Here is a 23,812-nt window from a genome sequence, read left to right as displayed (position 1 = left end):
TAGTTTTTGAGTTTAACACGTTTGGGCAGACCGATGCAGCGGGGGATTTTGTTTTATGATATATTTTTGTAGAACTTTTTAAGAGGAACATTCCCGTCATACATTATTGTTGCATAACTTTAACCGTTTACGCAGCGCACGCAACAGAAGCTCTCAAAACTAATAAATTGTCTCCGTTTTTGCATCATGTTTCATTACTGCTCCACTCCTATTGGTCATAGCGTGACGATATATAACCTATAGCACTCCAGGAACAAAGGGCTATCCAACACAAAAATATTTTTTCAGTTCGAACCGGTAGTTCCTGAGATTAGCGATTACTGCTCCGCTCCTATTGGGCATAGCGTGATGATATATATAGCCTATAGCATTCCAGGAACAAAGGGCTACCCAACACAAAAAGAATTATTCAGTTCAAACTCCTAGTTCCTGAGATTAGCCATTACTGCTCCGCTCCTATTGGGTATAGCGTGATGATATATAGCCTATAGCACTCCACGAACAAAGGGCTATCCAACGCAAAAGAATTTTTCAGTTCGGACCGGTAGTTCCTGAGATTAGCCATTACTGCTCCGCTCCTATTGGGTATAGCGTGATGATATATAGCCTATAGCACTCCACGAACAAAGGGCTATCCAACGCAAAAATAATTTTTCAGTTTGGACCGGTAGTTCCTGAGATTAGCCATTACTGCTCCGCTCCTATTGGGTATAGCGTGATGATATATAGCCTATAGCACTCCACGAACATAGGGATATCCAACGCAAAAAGAATTTTTCAGTTTGGACCGGTAGTTCCTGAGATTAGCGCGTTCAAACAAACAAACAAACAAACAAACAAACAAACAAACTCTTCAGCTTTATATAATAGTATAGATTATTAGACCTAATATCTAACATCTTATGATGCGCAGTGTCATGTGGCTCCTTTTAATTTACATATCTAGTGGTTCTATGAGATGAGTGACACATGTCCACTTGTATATAAAAACGATCGTATATGTCAAAACGTAATTAAACAAAAACGTGTCATTAATCTATTATAAAAAGCGGAAAAGCAAGAACTTCTTGATAATAGGTAAATCACAATGCATAGCATTCATTGTTAATTATTTATATTTGATTTTTTAATAGTGTTACTCCCCAAATCGATAGTACAACACTAGCGTTATCGAGGATTAGAATCATGAATCGATATTTTCACATTGTTATTTTCCCAATTTATAATTGACTCCAATTTATTTATTTCGTAATCGATTAACCTATATATCGGCACTGCCTTATAAACCAACGAATATACTCTTAAAATCAATTTCACGTATTTTTTTTTTACTAGTCGTGCGGTGTTGAGCATTTTTATTGGGTTAAGCTCCCCATTAAAGTCGATTTTTGTATTAAAACACAGCAGTCAGGACAGTATGATAAATATTTTTTTCATCGATAGTTTCACATCGACATTATCGTATCGATAAATGTTATAAAATAATTCAGTCTAAACCACAATCTTTCTACAATGTTGTTGTTTATGACCGATTGTTGACCATGAGATATTATAGCATACAATAGGAGTAGGAGGTGTCTTAGAATAAAAGTCTTTATGGATCAGTTTCACTCTTATATTTAAGTGATTTTTAAATTAGTAATGCACGTATTAGATAATTGTGGAGGTTATACATTGCATGCTAAGAGAAATGGTTATTGATAGGGACAAAGGGATGTTTTTGTGTATGATTTTTGGGCTTCCAATAGTTAACATAGTAATGTTTGCGCATACAATAAGGACGGCAGTATCAAATGGTTTTGATAGGCGTTAGTAGTAAATTTTAAGTTGTTTATTTTAAATTATATTTTAAATAGATTATAAATATCATATTTTGAATATTAAAATCATTAGTTATCTAATTTTTTATTTTTAAAATCATGTTTTTCTATATTTTTGTACATATTTTGTAAATACCACCGTTATATCGCATCATAAGAAAAATCTCATTGCGGTTCGTAAACCCATTATAGAAACACATAGCACAATAATAATTAATTATAATGATTCAACTGTACAAAACACCAATATTAAACTTTACTACGATTTATATTGAGCAAATCAACTGCTACTCGGCCAAAAATGTGTTCCTTTAAGTAGAATTCAGGAAGAATGTCTAAAAATGACTGATAAATCTCTTGACGGTCATATATTTTTTTTATTGTTTTTTTAGTTCTTCGTCTCCTTTATTGATACTAATAGTGTTGATGTGAGATATCGTGAAATGTAGATAACGACAGCTGTGTTTTAAAATACGTATATCATCAAACGGATGGCGGGAGGGGGCACGGGAGGTCATGCCTATTCTATAACTTATACATGACCGAGTATACTGGCTAACTTTGGAATTAATGGATTAATAGTCACGAATATTATTGTTTGACATGGAAAATATTTTTCAAGTAATTTTCGTTTTTTTTTTTGTATATGCCAAAATAATTTGATCCATGAAGATCGCTAAAAATAAATGGCTTTGAAAATGCTAAAGAAATGTTATCAATATTTCGATGAGAAATAAATAAGTATAAACTATGTTCGAGTACTTGGAGCACACAATATCTTAAATAAATATTGCGATTGATAAACCCAGCACAATGAAGAAAAAGATATTTATATAAAAATAGTAATAATTTCAGCTTTCTATCGCCATTCTCCCCCCATCCATTTATAAAGCAGTTCACAAGTTCATCGTATACTGACAAAGGCCGTTTCGGATAGACTCTGTCGCCTATTTGTATGTTTTATGTTAACTTTGTTATATTGAAAAATAAACTTTGATGCATTTACCCTAGAACTAACCTCTAAATAAAAAGTCCTATAAGTTTTAAAACAAATCGGAGGCAAATGTCTTTACGAACAATATTCGATTTAAATAAGAAGATAACCGCGACCGCAAGAACTTCACACTGTACTTGACAATTGTAACGTTAATAACTTATGTAACAGGTAAACATAGTATTCTTGGAGGCAAAATAATTATTTTGCGTAAAAATATATATGTTAAATATAATATAATAATATATTAAATAATCATTATTAATTTGCGAATGTCTGACAATCCGACTTCTGATTAACAGTTATTATTATTTATTATTAATTTTATTATTCACCCAATAATAAAATTATCAAACATTTTATGCAAAGATCATTGAAATATTAACAAATAAATATAAATTATTAGTAATCACTGACACTGGGATACGTCACATTACTACAATAAATTTTTTGGTAGCAACACGCCGTGAAGTTGCCTACGAATAGCTAACAAAATGGCGGCGTGTGTTTATCTTCTGATTTGAACCGCATATTAAATGATACGTCCATGTGACCGTGTGCATTAGACGATATGGCCGTAACATTGTCTTATAAAGTCATTAGATATATTCGGTTGTCTATCTATTGTACTGCCCGGTTAAGTTAACTTTTTTAATAATGTATTTTTTATTACTTTACTTACTAATCCAATAGCTCGACTACGGAGTACTTAGTATATTGCGCTGAACGAAATTAATGGCATGATGGCGGCCATGATGGAAATTTGGATTTTTAATATAATCTTGATCGACCGTAGTAGAGTGAGCTATATGCTTACAATAATGATGAAACAGTGAACAATAGACGCGCGCGTTAACAGAATACGAGCTTATTTACGTAGTAAATATTATTCACGATAAAGTTGTCGCACACTTATCATTCGGGCGCCAGGTGACGTCAAGATAAGGGATTGATATCAACCGGTGTGGTATACTGTGCATTTTGTATATTGCATCGGCGTGATAATGTCGATTTAAAATTCTAATATCGAAACGAACGATACAATATGCGTTAAATGTACAGTGCCTGATGCGGCTAAGTTCAATTCTTTACGTTGAGGCGACGTGCTGCCGGGATTATAAATATGCGACGGCCAATAATACTTACAGAATATTGGTACACGTGTTTTAGATGAATATTTAGCATAAATAATGTTAATACACGTATGCATGTATGCGAGGCGGGATGACGTCGAATGATCGCTAATGTATCCCGGTTTGTTATTTCAGGTTTAAATGCAATAAGCGGTTCGCGAAAAAGCGCGAAGACTGAGGGCGTAGGTCGATTATAAAGGTCGATATATTAACAGCGGACATCGACATATCGTCATAAGATAGTCTCGTCACTATTGTTAGAAATGACGTCATCGGCACTGCAGTGAGAGAGACTGTTAACAATTAGTTATAATTGACTTGTAACGATGGATGTAACATAAATGGACAGGTTGGGGTGACGAGCCGCTGAGTGCGTCCCCAGTACAAACAGTGCTGCGGCGTCGGCAATCTTCGGCGGCTTTAGGAAATACTAATGTGCAATACCTAACACTGTGCTTTAATTAGACTAATACAGCCAGTGCTGTGGCTTTTTGTGAAACTTGGGAAGTGCGGAGATTGCCGAGGCGCCTTGTCGGACACTGCAGTACTTAATGAACTTGAGCGTAATTGCATTTTGACTTTAAAATTGAATCAATGTTTTAACTTAATTATCTTTAACGTTGTATTTGGAAAAGTCAAAATGTAATGGCTCTTAAAAAATTATTACTAAAACATGTATAATAAACTCAGTGTGTCGCCACCCTAACACGAAAAACGGAAAGACATTGTTCGTTTATCGTATTTATTTAAATATATTTTTATTTTATTATTATTTACTTTTATTTTTCCTTTTAACTTTTATCATACTGTAATAGATATATGTGTATGAGGCATATTTACCTATATATCTTAATTGATATGTTGTACGTATGTAATAACTAATTGCGTTTAATGTAAATATGTTTTAAATGGAATATGTGATATATGAAACACAAGATATGGGAGTATTATGACATTTTGTCGCATAGCATCGAGTTGCTTAGTAGTGATTACCTGCAGTACACTGCCTATACTTATTTCGACTTTAAAAAGGAGTTTGCATACTCGATGCCTAATATATCAATGTTTGATTTGTTTTAGTCCATTCATCCTTTTCCATTTGCTATACCATTTTTGATTTAATCAGCGCGACAAATGGCATACTTCTTCACGAGACCTGAACCATAATATTGGTTGCCCACTCGATACAATTAGCGGATACAGCAGACCGATTTCAGCGCTTACAGTAAACGACATGCGGTCGATAATTAAAAGCGCCAGGGTCTTATTTCATCCGCCCAGGTATGTGTGAAGGGGCAAATTTGATGCAAGGTGTCGTTGACAAAAATCTGTAACACCGCGCTAATCAAACTTGGTCGGCGGTCTTGCTCATCCTAACCTGACTAATGAACTACTAAAGCAACTGATGTACCTTCAGAAAATTTGTGTTTCATATACCATGCATAACAATCTCTAACAATGTACTAACCAGATCTGGCTCGAAGGATCATGACCCATGACCACTGTACTCAAGTGGCATTGACTATGACTAATAAACGATTTGACAACGTTCGATGTCACTGACTACATGTACTTGATATTTTTAACATTCTGTTAGTTTATAGTAGTGACGTAAGTATACGGTATACGTAGCGGTATGTATATTTTGACTTAGCCCGCAGCGATCGATTTTGAAGGCGATGCAGATGGCCCCTTCAGAATGGACGACTGTTATAATCTGATGTTAGTTAATAGTCGCACTTTACACCAGATTAATGTTTTGTGGCGTTAGTGTAAACGATACTCGCTCTTTTACCCGTCCGGTCCGAACTTAGTCACTTAAGGCGACTCGCCTGAAATATGCCACAGGCTAACTACAAACCGGGCAAGTAAAATAACGAGTATTCTTAGAATATCGAGTTCGTTCGCGATGAAAAGACGGGCGAGCTTCCGTAATAAAGAGACGGATATATTTATAAAAGTGTACGGAAGTGTGTAGGGATATAAAAACTATAATCTCGTAAAGTTTGATCTGAACTAATTGGTGACATTGTGACGGTTATATGGTGGTGTTGTTGGCCAAATGCGGATAGACACACGTATGTAGCCAACAGTGCGTACGGGATATGTGTAAACACTTAAAAACGTAAGAATATAAAGTTACCCACTAAGTAATTTTCTATTAGTGCGCGTACAAGCACCCATATTGTATACATTTCGATGTTATTTACATCTCTTTGTGTATTTCATTGGAATAAACGTTGAGTTTACGATCAACACCTCATCGATGTTTGCTTTCATATAATTTTGTTTTTTGGAGTTGCTGCCAGTTATACGAGCTGCATTGAACATGGTGATTTCGAAGAAATGATCTAAATGGTAGGTATCTCAAAGTAGTCCGATTCACGAATAAAAACAAGTAAAACTGATGTGAAGTTTGGTAATATATATAACATAATTTTCAAGTACCTAGTCGCGTCGCCAATGAGTGTGTGTAGGTGCACGGACCCTAAACTCCTTCCGCTAGTATACCGCTGACTTATAAATACGGAGCTAAGGCGCTATGTGGTTATATAGCGAATGTCTCGTTTTTTCATACAAGGGTTGTAAGGACGAACCCCGCATTTAGGTAATTTGTGGCTCTGATGTAGATGTACCACGTGAACTGTGACTCGTGCTGCTGTGGTTGAGTTCCCTAAACCTCTACACGGTCCCACTCCACCACCGTTTCAGTCCCTTCCCTGCATGTTTCTGACTACCCCACACAGACTTAACACGTGGTACAGTATCAATTCTACCTGATTCTGGCGTTCTACGTGCTGTAGAGGAGGCTGCCACAGACGCACAGCACCAGGATCGCCGCAAGCCTTTACCTTAAGGCCAGGGATGCAGAGTAAAGAAGATTCGTGTAATGTCGTGGGTAGTGACCAAAGTCAGAAAATGTTAACTACGGTATCACCTCTCTGAGACATTCACATCTGCCGCACTAATGATTCTTTATATTTACGCGAATAAAATTATTTTGCGGATATTGTCGCGGTTTTGGTTTTTCGCCGCACTATTTATCTCTGTTTTTCCGCATTACTAATATTACCGTAACGTTTATTTCAGCTAATATCCGCGTTACACAATCACTAATGTCTGTCGGTTTACAAGGCAACCTAATACTATTGGGTTGGAATAGTATTTCCCCTAAAAACATTGAAAAATGAATATAATATTTTTATTTAACTGGTCTTTACCTGGTGGGTTTTCTTATGGCGTATTCGGCCATCCTATGACAGAAAGAACTAAATTATATAATTACACCCTTCCCTTGATACAGCTAAAGATCTTAAAAAATGCAATATCCCATAATACGAAAAATATTTCTAAATGAAAGCCTCATCACCAATTCGAAATTATTGCCATTATTCGAACTTAAAAAATACAATTCCATTTTATATTTAATTTTTACTCGACTGCATAAGGTGTACTACGTCCCGCTCTTCCCCCTGCCTTCCTACTTTTTAATATCCATGTCCAAATACCACAGAATGAACATTATAATCACATTCTTCAGGGGCCTTATTCTCTATGATAATGTAAACTCGTAACGCGGCCGCGTTACGTTATCTTCGTGAAATCAGCGTGGAAAGTATATTCTGTACGCCAATTTCTATTGTCTTAAACGCGACGCGATGCGTTACGTGCTTGTTACGCACTGTCAAAATAACGTGTGAGATAGAGAATAAGGGCCCAGTATAGATAGGACGCATCCTACAATAGACAAGTGGCTTGTGTTGTGTCTGCACAGCAATTAACCATGTAGGCCAGTGGCAACCATCAGAAGGATCACTAGATGATCTGCATACAATGACAAAAAAATAATATATATGTATATAATATAACAATGCAAAAGGTTGGAAATAAAACATTATATTGATTAAAAACATAATATATTGAAGATTTCCACTGTTATCTTAAAATATTTGTGACATCCATCACCTTTTAATAAATACACAAAGATACCCACTACAAACTACTTTTATAAAAATACCTTTCCAACATGAGTCATGGCAACACTGTCACATAACTTACAGAAAATAGCACTTTTTAATGGTTATAGTCTACTATGTTGCAATAGTCATAGTAGTTATCATTAATGTTATTGAAAGTGTTATTAAAATAAAGAAAGGTTTATCGTCTTTCAAGTTGGATCCATAATACATCAGTAAGACAGGTTCTATTTTATCAATATCTTGCACAATGTCGACGGTTTTGCATTGCATGCAAATACTATAAATAAAGATTTAAAAAGATAATAGTAAAGTTAAAAGGAATGTAATATTTAAGATCAACATCACATGATTTTACATACATGTTAAAATTTTGTATCCAATTATCTCCATTAATTAGTCTACTATGGAATAATTAGACAGCCAAAAAATGACAGAGTGTTTGATTCCAGTGTAGGACATGTACCTGATAACTTTTGAAGAAGAGGGGTGGTACATTATGATTTGTTCGGGACACGGTCATGGTAAAGAATCTTCTTACTTGAAATGAAAGTCCCTATGGGAATTTTGAAGATAATGTATCTGGATGATATGTATGGAGCCTAATCCTTCTTTTTTAATATATAAAAGGCATAACACAAAATTCAATGGAATACAAACAATGCATCAAGATATAACGAATTACACATATAAAGTGAGGGTAAATATTTAATAAATTAAATTTATCATTATCAGGGTCCAACCACTAACTATTAGTCCGACGACCAAGTGATGGTTGAACACAAGGCGCAGGAGTAATATTACAATATGATTATTGCAGTAATTGTTATTGTATTTATTACCAAGTGATATTCAGTTTATATATAGTAAGACTTATAATTTTATAGCTTACATATAAAACACAAATCTGTTAAAATTCTATACATAATTGTTGAAAAAGACATAATGATTCACAGCATATTCTCATAAATATAATAAACTTATTAAATTTCATTATTAACAATTCACAGATTTAAAAATCATAACCAATGGAATGGGTAATAAAATAATTACATATGCCTTTTATGTAAATTCTTGTTGAGATATTTAAATAAATAGTAGACATTATTGACACAATATATAAATCTGATTGCTGACCAAGAACTCAGCTTAGTTTAGTTATTGAATTGAGAAGATAACATAGTACAAAATTAATGTTACATAATTCGTGGTGTGCTTATTGGTATGAAAATATACCTCAGATATGTTAGCTAGACTAAACTCACTGCTGAACTTTCACTGCAATCCACTTGTACAAGGTTTCACCGAGTATAGCATCACACTTGATGATCAAAGCATCATTGTTTAGAGATTATAACAGGTAGTATCCAATTGTTATATTACTCATAATAAAATCTATATAAGAAATACATGCATGCAATTCCTATCACTTTTATCATTTAAAACAATATTAAGCACAATATGCTTATTACATACTAATAATAGTATCTTAAGTTTTCATACAAAAAACACCAATCAAAGATACATATTAGCCAGTAACCTATCCTTACCAATTTATTTTCAGTTATTTAGATTTATTATGAAAACTAGTTGGAACATTTTGAGCACTTTTATTTATTACTAAACAGTACAAGGGTGTTTTTGAATTGTAATAGTATGTTTCCCACATAACTGTATATGTAGCATGATGGGAATTAATTATAATATATATATTAGTACCTCTTGTTCATAATGAATGACCTATGTGTAAAATAAGACAGCAATTGTTACCCATTGGTAATAACTTATGGAGCAAAAATTTGGCCTGATGTTAGGTTTATAATTAACTATGTAGTTTAATGTCTGAAAGTAGCTGTAGGATTTAAATATTAAAGCAATAACTTTAAGGGCTCAGTGCAGGAAAAGGGGCCCCTTAACGTAGAACACAGAAGGTCATCCTTGCTCTCACAACTACGGAATACATATTTAACATATACAATTATTAAAGTTACATTTATTACATAATAGTACCTCCCTGATCCAAGTGCATTATATTTCGCTATCTGTTTATATAGTAATTTGGCAATACAATAAAGAAGTAGAAAAATTCTAATCTAAAATTATATAACATATCACTGAAGCTATTCCAGATAAGATAAAGAAATGTTGTATCATAAATTAATTATTAATAAGGACACATTTTCAACATAGTTAAAATGCACTCTCAAATGTATGCAATAGGTATTATAAAAAACTATAACCTTGTTTATAAATATATAATTCTTTCTGGTTTATGTGTTGATAAATTGCGTACTTAAGTCCTTCTAAAGTACATAGAAGGACTTAAGTAAGAAAAAAATGTGATAAATGGTATATTTTGTAGACATACAAATGATCACCGTGTGAAGAGCTGCCCTGAGTCCATTAAATGCAAATTTAGGTAGAATATCATTGAAATATACCACATTTTTTGCATCAATAAAGCATACTTTTATTTATACTTTTATTTATGCCAATATATTCTCTGTATTTTATATTTATACTTTTAATATAGTTGGAAAATATCTTGTTGTTTCTTTGTTTATAGGATGTGTAATCATAATGACTTATGGTGACTTTGAAGGGACCACCTAATCTGGATGCTATATCCATTGGTCTTACTAGATACATTTTATAAATGTGTTTACGAAGACCTTGCCTTCTAATAACCGATTTGTTGTGAATACACATCATAATAAGAGTTATGACTGGAATTTAGTTTTGATTTTTACATTATATAGAAAACTAATAAACTCAGCATGAAGCTTGAAGGAAGGCTGGTTGTTGCAGCCAGAACGAGGATAAGAAACAAGTTATGAATTTGATTGAAGTTATGAACAAGTATGACAATTTTAGGTAGCCTTAAAAAACTTGATGTTTCAGTTTACCAACACATACATACCAGTATAATATCTACTTACATTAAACTATGACGCCCACATGTAGAAGTAAATTTCCTGCCAGTGGTTTAAGTACTGGATGATCGGTCCACAAATGAATGACATCATAGGGATCTGCCGTGACATGGTCGTCAACATATTTTCTATTATATTCTTTGAATAACCATTATACATTGGACTCCTGAGTAAATATAGGACCAAACTTAACTTTCTCCGGCTGATCTCTAGTCTTTGGTCAAATGAAAGGTCTTTCATGTACCTATTGTAAATCCTCATGCTTGCAATGTCAAGACCAAGTGCAATGAGCCATTGTTTCCAAGCCTTAGTTCCAAACACCCTCATCGCACCTAAATGCAACAGTGGCTTCATAATATGTAGCGTCTCTGCTAGTACCAGGTCATTGGTCTCTATTTCTGGTAAAGGTCTGTCATCTTTGATCCTAACTGGCTCCCAGTCCCTGAAAGCAACGGGCGGAGCGCCATCCACCCGCCTCACAACACGTCCAGATCTGCGCAACGTGAAAAAAGAATTCGTATTCTCATCTGTTAACTTGCCTTCCATAAAATTCTTTCTGTGCAATGCTGCGATTGGAGGGTGCGATATTGGCAACTCTTTAAACCTATACAACAAAATCAATGCCGATGAGCACTTAAACAGCTGCAGGACGGTGGCTACTGTCCATTTACCCTTGCTCCCCCACTTGTCTCTTACAAAAAGTTCTACAAATACCTCGCAATAGTGTAATATCGTCATCCATAGCTTGATCTGTTCGCGGAGCCCGTAGTAGTGCAACTGCGTGCCGTAAGCCTCACGTATCAGCCGGTCGTTGAACAGTGACAAAAGTTTCGACAATGTGTAAATAAATTCTGACACTAATGGTGATTTATTTATTTTCCCGGCTACGAAATACGACGACCACGTCGCCACAGTCTCAACGTCAGTCACTACATTGGGATTATTGATCACCCATTTCTTGTAAGCTGTGAATATCTCTTGAAATGTTAATCTTGAACTCATTGTGACGCACGTAAATGTGTTGTTTTATGGTAAAATCAAAGTTCTAACGTTTCTCCACTTATTTTTACGCGCGGGAAATGTGATAAATTTATATTATTAGCGACTTATGAACATTGTATAAATTCATTGGAATTAAAAAACAAATTATTAAATTTTTGATCAAAGTTACAATGTTTGACAGTCGACTTTTGCACTTCGTCGTCGGAAGTCGGTACTTGGGGTAACCAGTATCGCATGAAAAATCTACCAAAGTATTGTGATATTTCAGTAATATATATATTACATCTCTCACAAATTGGAGTCCTAGTAATTTACTTTTAGTACATTTGTTGTAGGATCTGTTTTACGAATACTTATAAGTACAAACTATCTTCCATTTTATTGCGAATAAAATATATGAAGAAAGTCTATGTTATTTTGCGACTGGTTCTATTGAATAAATATTTCCTACTTGAAATGATTATGCAAGGCTGACAGAGCAGGCTATTTTTAAAGAATTACCTAAGTTTACTACATACAAATAACAATTATTTAGGTAATCGTACATAATCGGTCACCCAGTCCGATACGATATCCGGCAACAGGCGGGTGAAAAAGTACTTTCTGAAGTATTTATATAATCATAAATAATAGATAATAGACGAATAAATCTTTATGGTTGCCAAGTGGACGTCTGAGAACTTTGACATTTCGCAATTCCAATTCATTTCTCGGAATTGGATTTTTTTGAAAAAGGATCTGGTATATTTGGTCCATCTAATATAGAGCCAGTGGCCAGTGAATTTGTGTAAAAAACCTATAAAGTTTCGCTGCAGAGCCATGGCTTCGCCACGCACCAGACGTAAACTCAATTCAATCCGTACGATAGACGATAATCATGTAAGTGACATTTAAAAAAAATCATATGGTAGGTGATTTATATGTTAAAATGTGTTATTTGGTGTATAGAAATGCTTCGAGTGTGGCACCCTGAACCCGCAGTGGGTGTCAGTGACGTACGGCATCTGGATCTGCTTGGAATGTTCCGGCGTTCACCGCAGCCTTGGTGTCCACTTGTCCTTCGTACGGTCTGTCACCATGGACAAATGGAAGGACATAGAGCTCGAGAAAATGATGGTGAGCATCGCACTATATTGATTACTTTTACTGCGTATAATTCACTTGTTAATTATGATCCTTCTGCTAAAAATATAATTTCACAATCTCTTAAGATAGTTGGCATGTACATTGTACAATGCAAAATATGCATTCTGTGTGCTTGTGGAATTTATATTTTATTAGTGTGATAGTAACACATTATATTTATTATAAGAACAACAAATGCTATTATGAATTATGACTGTGTATGGTATTAAAACACTATAGTTGGCTGCTGTTGTAGCTATTAAAAGGTATTATTATTATTTGTTTACTATTTATTTGTTTTAAAAGTAAACTATACTCAAATCTTTTAAATAACAGTAGTGGAGTCAACTGGTATTTGATTTGCTTCAACAGAGCCATGTACATTTTAAGCCTAGGAATGGAAATCATTAAACTCAATTCCTCATGATTTTTATCATTAATTAGATTTTTGTCAAGCAATATTAAAGTCTATTTAATGATGATTTAGTTGGTTGGTTCTGTCTCAATATCTATGGAAGGAACTCACATTGAGCAATGGTCATCATGTGACGCATGACCATTATGAAAATTCCTCATTATGGGTAATTAGTAAATCCAATAAATCCCGAAATATTTATTTTATTAACTGAACTCCTTATTGTAATTCAGCATTTTAGTCTGCATAGGCCATAGACCATAGTCCAATATATCACAGATTGCAGCTTAGTTTTATTTGGTAATGCGGGCCTTGGTCTGTTTGTCAAATATCATTTAAAATAAATTCAGTGATTTATGCTTTATTCACAAGAAACTCACAAAACCAATTTTATAATTATTACGTCTTTCCTTTTATTTTGATTTGTACTTGAGCAGTACAATCCCTCAGTAATGACATATATTTTCCATTCAAAAAACATTTTTAATGCAATTTATGTCTGATGGCTCTGAAACGAGAAAACTGAAACTGAAACTCAAGGTGCATTATCTAACCAAACTTCCTGCTTATATTCATAAGGATTTAGGTGTTACATATCCATACTAAGACCAAAACAAAATTATCTTTATATAACCCTCGCAATAGGTTGTTTGATTGCGATAAGGTAATTGTCACTGGCTCGCTTCCTGGAACTAGGGGCGCGGGAGTGCGGGAGCAGGCGCTCGTGGCTCCAAATAGCCACTTACGCCTTGAATTGCATGCTGTTGGTAATTGACAATCGTACAAAATACAATGTAAGGGCACATACAGTCAGTAACAAGACTGTTTCTCATAAACAATGTCTTTGTCACAGAAAATGTGAGGAATATTCTCACGAAATTAACGATGCTTGTGAAAGGTTTTCACTCTCTTGATGATTTAAATCAGAAGGTTATAGGTCACAATAATTCAACACAAATAAACACATCAGTATATAGAAGTAAAAATCAAACGGCAGTTATAAACCTACTGTTAAAATAGGTCATATTAATTAGGAAACTTAGGAGTACCTGGTAAAAATATAGACGGATTGTCACACTTAACTTGACGTGCTGTGTTGCGTCTGTTGAAGTCTTGAGCCCCGTTATAGCCAAGACTTTATCAATCAATTGATTGTCACAAGGACAAGGCGGGAGTTCTGTGCATTGTGTGCATCTTGAATCGTCGCACTTTGGTAAGTCAGTGTACTTGGGTTGTTATTTTCATTTATTTTTATAGTAATGGCGGCAGACTCGTAGGTGGGTCTTCCGGAATTATGGGAAAGGCGCTTGCTCTTAAACAAGAAAATAAACATTAGGGAAGTATTGGGTTAAGACTTCTAGATAATGAAAACTCTCAAAAAATCCGATATAATTCACTGGATAGGTAAACCTTCGCATACAAGTAGTAGATTTCAGTGTTTTATAATTTTGCCCGTCTCCGTGGCTTAGTCGTATTACGGTTAGACTGCACTGCTGAGGTAACCGGGTTCGATCCGCGTATATCGGTTTTTCCGCTCAGTATCAGCCTGGAGTCTGGAATTTGTGCCCACTATGCCGATAGGCCCGACCTTTATCACATTTTGGGACGGAAAACGTACGATGAAAACTGCACCAGGTGCGCCTCTACCTACCCCTTTAGGGATAAAAGGCGTGAGTGTTTGTGTATATGTAATTTAATACATAACATACAAGAATGTTATAATTTTGTTAAAAATTAGCAAAGTTATAATGCAATTCGATATTGTAGTATGTATAGAGTCTTCATTTTCTTCCGATTAAAATGTGGGATAGTGACAGTATAGAATATGATTACACTTATTACTAACAAATCATTCGATAACTTATTTGAAATACTATAGTAACGCCTATACAGTTTGTGTTTCATTGGCATAAATGTTTAAAGTTTAAAGGTCGAGCATTAAATCAATAGAATACTACCCATGTTAGTGAATCACACGTGGAATGTTATTTGCATTAAACATGTCCTATTTTTTTTTTACTTACATAAGTTAAAATAATTTATATTTCTGATGTTTTGGTCCAAATCAGATGATATTTTAAAAATAAAACCATGAAAAATAAATATTATAGATATGTACAAACTCTATTATTTGTCGTGCGTGGTGGTAGAAATAGACATGGTGATGGTACCTATCTCCTGCTTCAATTTAACGCTCAAAACGTCCCATTATTGGCTAGTGACCCACGATTATCTTGCAATATATAAGCACAATTGCCCATGTCAAAACAGGGGGAATAAAGACGCACTTAAATTATCGTTAACTGGTCGGGTATCGCAGATCGATACTGACTGGAGCATGGAGGGGCTTGGGGATAGCTTATAGAGAGTGAGACGTTCTGGTATTTTAACATATCATGAGCATAGTCTCTAGTCTCACGGTATATGGGTTGTCGACTTGGATACTGAGTTTGTTGAGTTTCATACACGGTAGTTTCACACAGGTCGGAAAACACTTGGTGTTGTTCAGACACTACTTGCTAGGAACTGTACTTAGAAAAATGGACGCCAATGATAATTCGATAGATTCCGATTGCATACTTTCTGATATATATTTTCTAAAATAAGTACTTAAAATTCGGCTCCCAAGTGGGATAGTTAATATTTACACTTTGTCGATCTGAATTAATTTCATATTATGTCATAATGGAATAGAATTATGCTCAGCGAATTAATTAGTAAACCTACACCTGCTTGCTCTTGTGTTACTGCAGGCGAGTCGCGAATTTCGTGCTCCGATTGTGCACGCTCATTTGCTGCGCTATTGTTGTTATTGCTTTGTTCCTAGCTTAAGATTAAAGAATGCGTTTAGCTTTGCATTAAGCGATACTCATAAAGACATTTCTCATAAGATGTTTTTGAATTAGTGCTTTCAGTACTCAACGCTGTACTCTAAGTTGCCTTTATTGCGGTTCTAAGTAAAATGCACTAGGTATACATGCCTTACCTGTTCTTGTTGATATTGCTTAGCGATATTTTTTCATTCATATGTATACGGATTTAAAAAGCGGATGAAATACTGCCTTTTGTTGCGACAGTTTTGTACATATAAATGAGGACATGAGAAAGCCGCTCGTCATTTGGAAATCAATACAACAGTATATAAATAAAAACAGCAACACCATTCAGAACTTTGAATTTTAAAGCACTGTGTGGCACTCCACTGCGGTCGTCACCTAGAGACATAAGATTCCCTACAAACATAACAATATTTTGTCACGATGATGTTTGCCCATAAACTTATAATGTGGCCTCCAAATAACATGATAATAACGTTCAATACACATGGAGCTACACTGATTTGGCTCTGTCTTCTTTAGTGATCAGCCGTGGAGCATTGTACAAAACAAAAATGGGCCAAGCCCCATTCTTCCTGGGGCAAATGTATTTATGCACAAAATATGATTTTAAATATTGTTTCTATATGCATTCCATGCAATATTTTGTCATAGAATAAGCATAAGGGAGAGCACACACTGCGATATTTCACTTGACTTTATTTTCATATTTGTAAGTTAATCGCAATATGGGTTAAATCTCTATGAAACTTAGTAATTGTCGGCAAACAACTTAACCTATCGCTTGTAGATGTCCGCGGGGAAGGGCCTGCGGGGCGACGCGGCGTATCGACTATCGACCGGTCGATTGGTAGATCAGACAACTTTCGCCTCCCGCACATCGCTCAGACCCCGTCTACTGATTCAAGTAGTTTTTCGTCTATAATAACAGCTATGCTGGCGTACGTAGTGGCAAAGTAAAACTACTATAAAGCGAATCGAATACAATCCCGCAGACCATATGTGCTTGTACTTAATGGTTAATTTTTATATATCATGCGAAAGTATATTCATTGCTTATGCAGAAACCTAAGACAATAATTAAAAAGTTCATATTGTGTTTTTAAGTAGCCTATGCTTACTTATTACAGTGTATTATTTTGAAATGTATTTTTAAAAAACTGCGTTATATATTTAAATAGAACCTAACGGCCATTAGTAAATAGATTGCGGATCGGGTTGCGTCGTCTTATTCTGATCTCTCTGTATAGCATCGAATTGATGTGTGCTTGCTATTATGACTTCTTATACCAACCTTTAACACGAGTAGGTGCAATTCCGGATTTATATTTTTTTTATGAGTGTAGGCCACTTTATTTCCGCCGCCTTATGTAAGTAAGTTTATGTATGTATGTAGGTTTCTAAAATACTTAATAATTTTCCATTTGTTTGTATTATGGAAGGCACTAAAGTTAAATAAACGAAGGATTTTTGTTTAACTGTCACCTACTATAGCTGACAGTGAAAGAAAAATTAAACCACAGTTAAACTTCCTCATATGTACATTTGAATCAAGTTACTAATAGAAATCGCGATGGTTTGAAATACTCATAGTATGTTATTAAGTTAAGTGCTAAAATCGACCAAAGCGGTTAAAGTATTTAAACTTGGTGATACGAAAAATAAATTTAATTTGTCCCACTTGGGAATCGAGCCTATAGCCTTGCCGCTCACGGCTCGCGAGTCATAACTCATGATCCCAATCAAGCGCTATCAAGACATCCAAGTCACGCGTCATCCACCCTGATCGAGGATGCGAAAGGAATATTCCACTCCTCGTAATAGCCCAGTGATTTCCTGTATACTCGAGTGTGCGAGTTAACACTCGTTGTGCTTAGACCGTTTATTGTCAGCCCCCCAGCCCCCCCCCCCTCTTTTCCAATTGGCCCGTCCACTGTTGTGCTTCGATCAGTAAGCCACTGGCGGTGCATCACGCTCGTCTCTTCATATTGTCATCTATAATGCGTCGTAACACTCCACGACCAATTGTGAGTTGCACAAAGCAATTTTATAACAATGCGTATTTGGGTTTTTTTCTGTCGGGCTTTTGATATTGGATCTGCAAGTAATGGACGCATGAATGTTTGTTGATCTCGGTGTTTATATATAGGTTTGGCGCGAGTTTTTTCTTGTAGTAATATTTTATAGTCAACCTCTAATGGTTTGAGTCAAAAAATAATTGAAAATCGATCGGTTATCGATTTTTTTTAGATTGCCTTGAAATCTTGGAGTGTTATTTGAAAAATATTTTTGTCTCGAACATTTGAAATGTTGTAATAGTTTTACTGAACTTTGACTCGATGATTGTGAGTATGTGTCAGTTTGTAGAATTTTATTTAATAATGTTTCTTGGTTCAGGCGGGCGGTAACGCGAAGGCGCGCGAGTTCCTGGAGTCGCAACCGGACTACCTGCCCGGGCTGAGCATCCCGCAGAAATACAACACAAAGGCGGCCGCCATGTACCGGCAGAAGGTAAAGTGACCTTTTATTGTCCTGCAGGAAACATCTCTCTTGTGGATACCTTCTTTGAAACAGGAGAGCAGAAAAATGTTTATGGCGGAGTCACCTGCCTTGGTTCACTGGTTAGAACCCCTAACAAATTTATGTTTGTATGCCGACTAAACCGCGTCTGTGGCTGAAATGGCCCGCTTCTGAGCATATGAGACAGTTCCAAGGGTCATGGACAGGTAAAGAGACCTGCAGGTTCAAGTCTGTCGCCCGGTGCCACCAAGTTTGCAGTCCTTTCAAGTTTAACATTTGTAAATAAAGCAGTTACTCCATAAGTTTTAGACGCATATATTTGATGAGGAAAACAGTAGACAGGCTGACGTGTGGTAAGGTTAAGTTGTCCAAAAGTATTAATAAGACCAAGAATTATAATACCAGTTTTTACTTATGTTTCCGTTTGCACTAATGTCCTCTTTCGGAATAAAATTCCCACAGGCACTTTGTAGCGGCAAATTGTAGCCAATATGTCTAGAATTAGGTCTTTTAGCGGTTTATGCCTTCTAATTCTATTTTAGAAAATAACATTGCATCGTATACCTTTTGTTCTAAACAGCCGAGGTCTATGCCTATGCTTATAAAAAAAAACTTTGTAGGCAAACGAGCAAGTGGTCCAGCTGAAGGTAAGCAGCATCCGCCGCCCATGGACTAAGGAATGCCAGAGGAATAGCCAAGCCGTTTCTAATAGGCCACGGCTTGGCTATGCCTCTGGCCTTCCATATTATTTCTTCTCATTAAATCGAACGAGTCGAGCAAATCGCACGGCTGATCCCAACATGTTTGTTGCAGATCAACGCGTTGGCCGAGGGCAAGCAGTGGAGCCCGTCCGACTACAAGCCGGAGTCGGTCGAGAAGTCGCAGGACTGGAGCCAGTCGCGCGATTTCTACTCGTCGGGCGACAACGCGTTCCACTCCAGCGGCTCGGACAACAACATCAGCTATCAGTAAGTTGCATTCTCATCTGCATGCGAGTTTGCGTTAAACTGCCATCAACCCGATGATAGCAGAATATCGAATCACATCCTTGTTAACAAACAATTTATCATCAAGCCGAAAATGAACTCGGCGAAGAGCTTGTTCAGTCAACTCTTCTGCCCCGGCGGATTAAAAGGCAAAAGGTATAACATTATATAGCTACAATAATAACATTTTGTCGTGTGTTTGTTGCAGCAGTGAGTACGGCAGCAGCCGCTACACGGGGTTCGGCAACACGCCGAAGCAGTCGCACTCAACACCCATGTCGCCCATACACAGCGGCAACGAGATGGTCGACAACACGCTCGCCACCCTCGCCTCGGTCAGTATCTAGTGGGGCATTATAGCCGGCAACACCACACCACCGCGTAGGGCATTTTTTTATATCCTAGTGTAGTTACACTTGCGTAGAAATGATCTTTCACCACGTGTTAGTTGTTTGGCGGTTATAACATGGCTTCAAGGAAAAACAGTCACTTTAAAAATTGAAATAAAAGATTAATCATTTTTACACGTTTTTGAAATTACGTTAGTACTTTTCATATTATTCTAATTTTGTAAGGATCCACAGGGAGTGGACATTGGTGGGAAGCATGTACCAGATATAACAGTTTCAAAAACTTTCTCTCACAATTCACTAGTCATTTACATGCATATTTTTTTTTATACATTTAAATGCCTGATGGTGAGGATTACAACGGTATGGTAAAGCCCCTGCCTATCCCCTCACCAATAATAGCGTGAATTTAAATTATATGGTTGTTCCCCCAGGGCTGGTCGATGTTTGCTTCCTCCGTGTCGAAGGCGGCGCGTACAGCGACAGAGAACGCGGTGCGCTACGGCGGCATCGCCTCGCAAAAGGTCTCCGAGATGGCATCCACTGTCACTGAGAAGGTAACCGACTGAAGACTGCCTTGGTAGTGTGGTTGTTTTGCGTACGAGGTACGCCAGTCTGAGGTCCTGGGTTCGAATCTCGTGTCGGGCAAGTGGTATTGAGTTTTCTGTGCAATACCAGCCCGTAGTCTCGAATTTTTTCCTGGTATGGCGATAGGGATCCTGTTACATTATGGGAGAGAACACGCTGCGAAAAGTGGATGTCCTGGTTGGACTTGTACCTACCACTTCGGGGATAAAGGTGTGATGTGTGTTTAAAAAGGTTACTGTTAATACATTTGAGGTAATCATCTCTCGGCATTCGACATTTGGTCGGACCGCACTCCACTTAACATCAGGTGCAGTGGGTTACTCTGCACGTATAAAAAAGACCTGCATTGTGGAAGTCGGTTATATTTATTGGATTTGTTCTGCAAGCCGTCGGTAACACCCCGGTCTTTGCAGGTGAACAACCGCGGCGGTTGGAGTTCCCTCGGCGGCACCACGGACGTGCGCCGCGCCAGTAACTCGGGCAGCTACCAGTCGCAGAGCTACGGCGCCATGAAGAGCTCCACCTCGGAGCCTTACTCGCAGTGGTATGTGCTGAGTTTACAACTCACTCAACTATACTAAGTATAACATCCAAGGCAGTCTCATTAACCTAATAATACTAATAAGTTATAGTAAGTCCATAAAACTGGTGGTAGGTTTATCATATGTGAGAGTCCGTCGAGGTAGGTACAACCGCAATGTGTATTTCTGCTGCCAAGCAGCAGTGTTTAGTCACTGTTGTGTTCCGGTTTGAAAGACGTTGTAGTCAGGGTAACTAATGGACATAATAAGATTTAACATCTTTGTAGTTCAAGGTGTTGGACCGTATTTCTACTGTTTATGTGCGGTCGTATCGCTTATCATCAGGTGAACGGCAAGCTCGGCTCGTCATTCAAAGCAATAAAAGCAAATAATCCAGATGTTAGCCAAATGATTTATTTAATAATAAATTAAAAACTTTGCCGACTATAAGCACCAAGGTGTTTAGTGGTTGAGATGCTTACTTAAAGAATGATGAGGGCCAGAGCAAGGGAAGGGTTTGACTGGGTGTAATGCAATCGGCTTTCAAATTGGTTAGTACTGAAACCAAGTAGAATTTTGGTTTTAATTGAAATGATTGGTTATTATTGGTTTTATTTGGTTTATTTTTTAACGCCACAATTAGAGTACATATATTTGTTATTCTTTTAAATAAAAATGTAGCATAGTCAAATCATAGCCCAGAAAGAATTGATAAAATGTGCTAAAAAAATAAATATTACGAGCAGTTTTTTTTTTACTTTTATATCCTATTTTGGTGCAGTTTTCGCAAAAGTAGTTTTTTTTTGTGTTCGAAACGGTTACGTATGAAATAAAGTATAAAATCAACATTGTCAACTTTTGTCTCTCTTTTCTTCTTTGCATCGTTTTTTTCGTTTTTGTGTGTTTTGTACAATAAAGAGTAAAATAAATAAATTGTCATTTACCCAATGCTCCCACTCACGCACGCGATCCCTGTTCCAGGAACGAGCAGACGCAGCCGTGGAAGGAGTCGGTGGCGACGCGAAACAACCTGGACTCGCGCGACCTGTCGCAGGTGGGCGTGTCTAGCCCGCCGCCCGACATCAAGAACATCACTATCAAGAAGAATGACGACGACTCTTGGGACTGGCTCAATAATTAGATAACTGGTATGTGACGAGTGATGACTAGTGGTCGCACTCTGTCCAAAATACGATTTTAATTCATAACGTTTTAATTTCACACGTACGGAGTGCACGCAATGTAAAAGTGGTACTAATTTTTGTCTTCATAATAGTTCGTTGGCTCCTGGGTAAACTATCGTATCTGAAAGAAATGAGATTTACACTTTTATAGCGTTTCGTTAGCTATGTATTGTAATGTGCACCTTTCAGCTTTCTCTATTTACTAACTAAGTTCCAAACCCACTAAAAAAAGTTAATAATGAACACTTTTATAACGGGTTTGGTAGTAGACAGTACATAGATAACGAAACGGTAAAAAGTAAAAATCATTATTTTTTATCCTCCAAGGCGGTATTGTACCACGCACCCAAGACAACTACTCCACTGAGACACTCTAACTTGCATTTTCAATTAACGACCCCATTCGCTTTTTTCGATCCATCTCAAAAATTTACTAATCAGAACAAAGTATTTTTTGACATGCTAACAAATGAGTTATTTGGATTTGTTCATTATCGGCATCGGATTAAAGATTGAGATCGGGATTGTTTATCGAAAATGGCTGTAAGTGACCTTTATATTGCTATTGTTTCAGGTGTACTTCAATGTCCCATTTTCCCAAGGCGTTTCCACTTTGCTGTGCTACTTCCGATGCTGCTGTGGCGTTTTTGAATCTATCGCCGTAGTCCATATTTTGACAACTATATGTATAAGTATATTGTAATTTTACTGAACTCATCTGTATGTATTATGTAAATAATGCTTGGCGTTTTATTTGATATCCTTTAATATGTTGACTGCTCCGCGAATTTTATATAAGTTAATACATTTTTAGATGTTATAAAATGGTTAAAAAATATTTTGTGATCAAAAAGGTGATTCATAGATATTTTGAGCTTTATTTCACATAACTAAATGTGTTTAATGTTTTTTTGTAAGTTTGTTTATTTAAGTTGGTAACATCTAATTGATCTGTTCATCGGTGTTGACTACCATTAGGCTATACACGCTAATGTGTTTAGTATTTCATAAAAAAAACTTTAAAAGTCAAAAATATTTGAAGTCTGCACAATGGTAGCTGTAAACCCTCGAATTTTGAAATATGTATATTTTATCCCGTTACAGAAATTGAAATCTCACCTTACAAGTAAAATTACTAGAAACCGGCAGTCAGCATATTAAAAAGCTACAGCGAATTGTAAAATAGAATTTCAATTCTCGACTGAAATTATAAAATAATTTCTGTCAGTGGTAGTGTTGGAGTAATCGAAGTGCTATAGCGGGATTTACGTTGTCGATTTTCCGTCATTATATAATGTGCGTAATTTTAGTTAACATTTCACTCCAGTGGTGAAGGGGACCGTCCTATGTTTGATTTTGTACATTATTCTATATGTAATGGTTAAAAATGCGAAAAAGAAGCACTCCTGCGAAAACTGCATTAAATT

The 23,812-nt window shown here is 36.3% G+C and overlaps 3 protein-coding genes across 4 annotated transcripts in view; 2 read left to right on the top strand and 1 right to left on the bottom strand.

The window, feature by feature from the left end:
* The window catches only part of LOC115440547 (tyrosine-protein phosphatase non-receptor type 61F), a 73,844-nt gene extending 67,634 nt beyond the window's left edge, over nucleotides 1-6,210 (top strand). Inside the window, exon 9 of the mRNA XM_037443780.1 lies at nucleotides 4,083-6,210. Coding sequence (XP_037299677.1) covers nucleotides 4,083-4,125 — 43 coding nt within the window. The 3' untranslated portion in view covers nucleotides 4,126-6,210. The remainder of the gene's footprint in view (nucleotides 1-4,082) is intronic.
* A 3,536-nt stretch (nucleotides 6,211-9,746) lies between these two features.
* LOC115440577 (peroxisomal membrane protein PEX16) lies at nucleotides 9,747-12,079 on the bottom strand. Its single transcript, XM_030164948.2, has one exon. The coding sequence runs from the start codon at nucleotides 11,857-11,859 to the stop codon at nucleotides 10,870-10,872; it is 990 nt and encodes a 329-aa protein (XP_030020808.2). The 5' UTR covers nucleotides 11,860-12,079; the 3' UTR covers nucleotides 9,747-10,869.
* Nucleotides 12,080-12,499: 420 nt separating this feature from the next.
* On the top strand, nucleotides 12,500-23,124 carry LOC115440546 (ADP-ribosylation factor GTPase-activating protein 1). Of its 2 annotated transcripts, none has more exons than XM_037444060.1 (9): nucleotides 12,500-12,738; nucleotides 12,808-12,975; nucleotides 18,634-18,747; nucleotides 19,570-19,724; nucleotides 19,954-20,077; nucleotides 20,527-20,649; nucleotides 21,094-21,224; nucleotides 22,183-22,349; nucleotides 22,960-23,124. In XM_037444060.1, exons 1-8 carry the CDS (start codon nucleotides 12,679-12,681, stop codon nucleotides 22,340-22,342), a joined length of 1,035 nt encoding a protein of 344 aa, XP_037299957.1. In that variant the 5' UTR covers nucleotides 12,500-12,678; the 3' UTR covers nucleotides 22,343-22,349; nucleotides 22,960-23,124. The 2 variants fall into 2 exon arrangements, with proteins under 2 accessions (XP_037299957.1, XP_030020766.2); XM_030164906.2 differs by having other exon boundaries at nucleotides 12,501-12,738; nucleotides 19,951-20,077.
* Nucleotides 23,125-23,812: the final 688 nt, after the last annotated feature.

The sequence above is a fragment of the Manduca sexta genome, chromosome 27 (assembly GCF_014839805.1).
Source record: "Manduca sexta isolate Smith_Timp_Sample1 chromosome 27, JHU_Msex_v1.0, whole genome shotgun sequence".
Classification (NCBI taxonomy): Eukaryota; Metazoa; Arthropoda; class Insecta; order Lepidoptera; family Sphingidae; genus Manduca; species Manduca sexta.
This window is presented reverse-complemented; position numbering and strand designations above follow the sequence as displayed.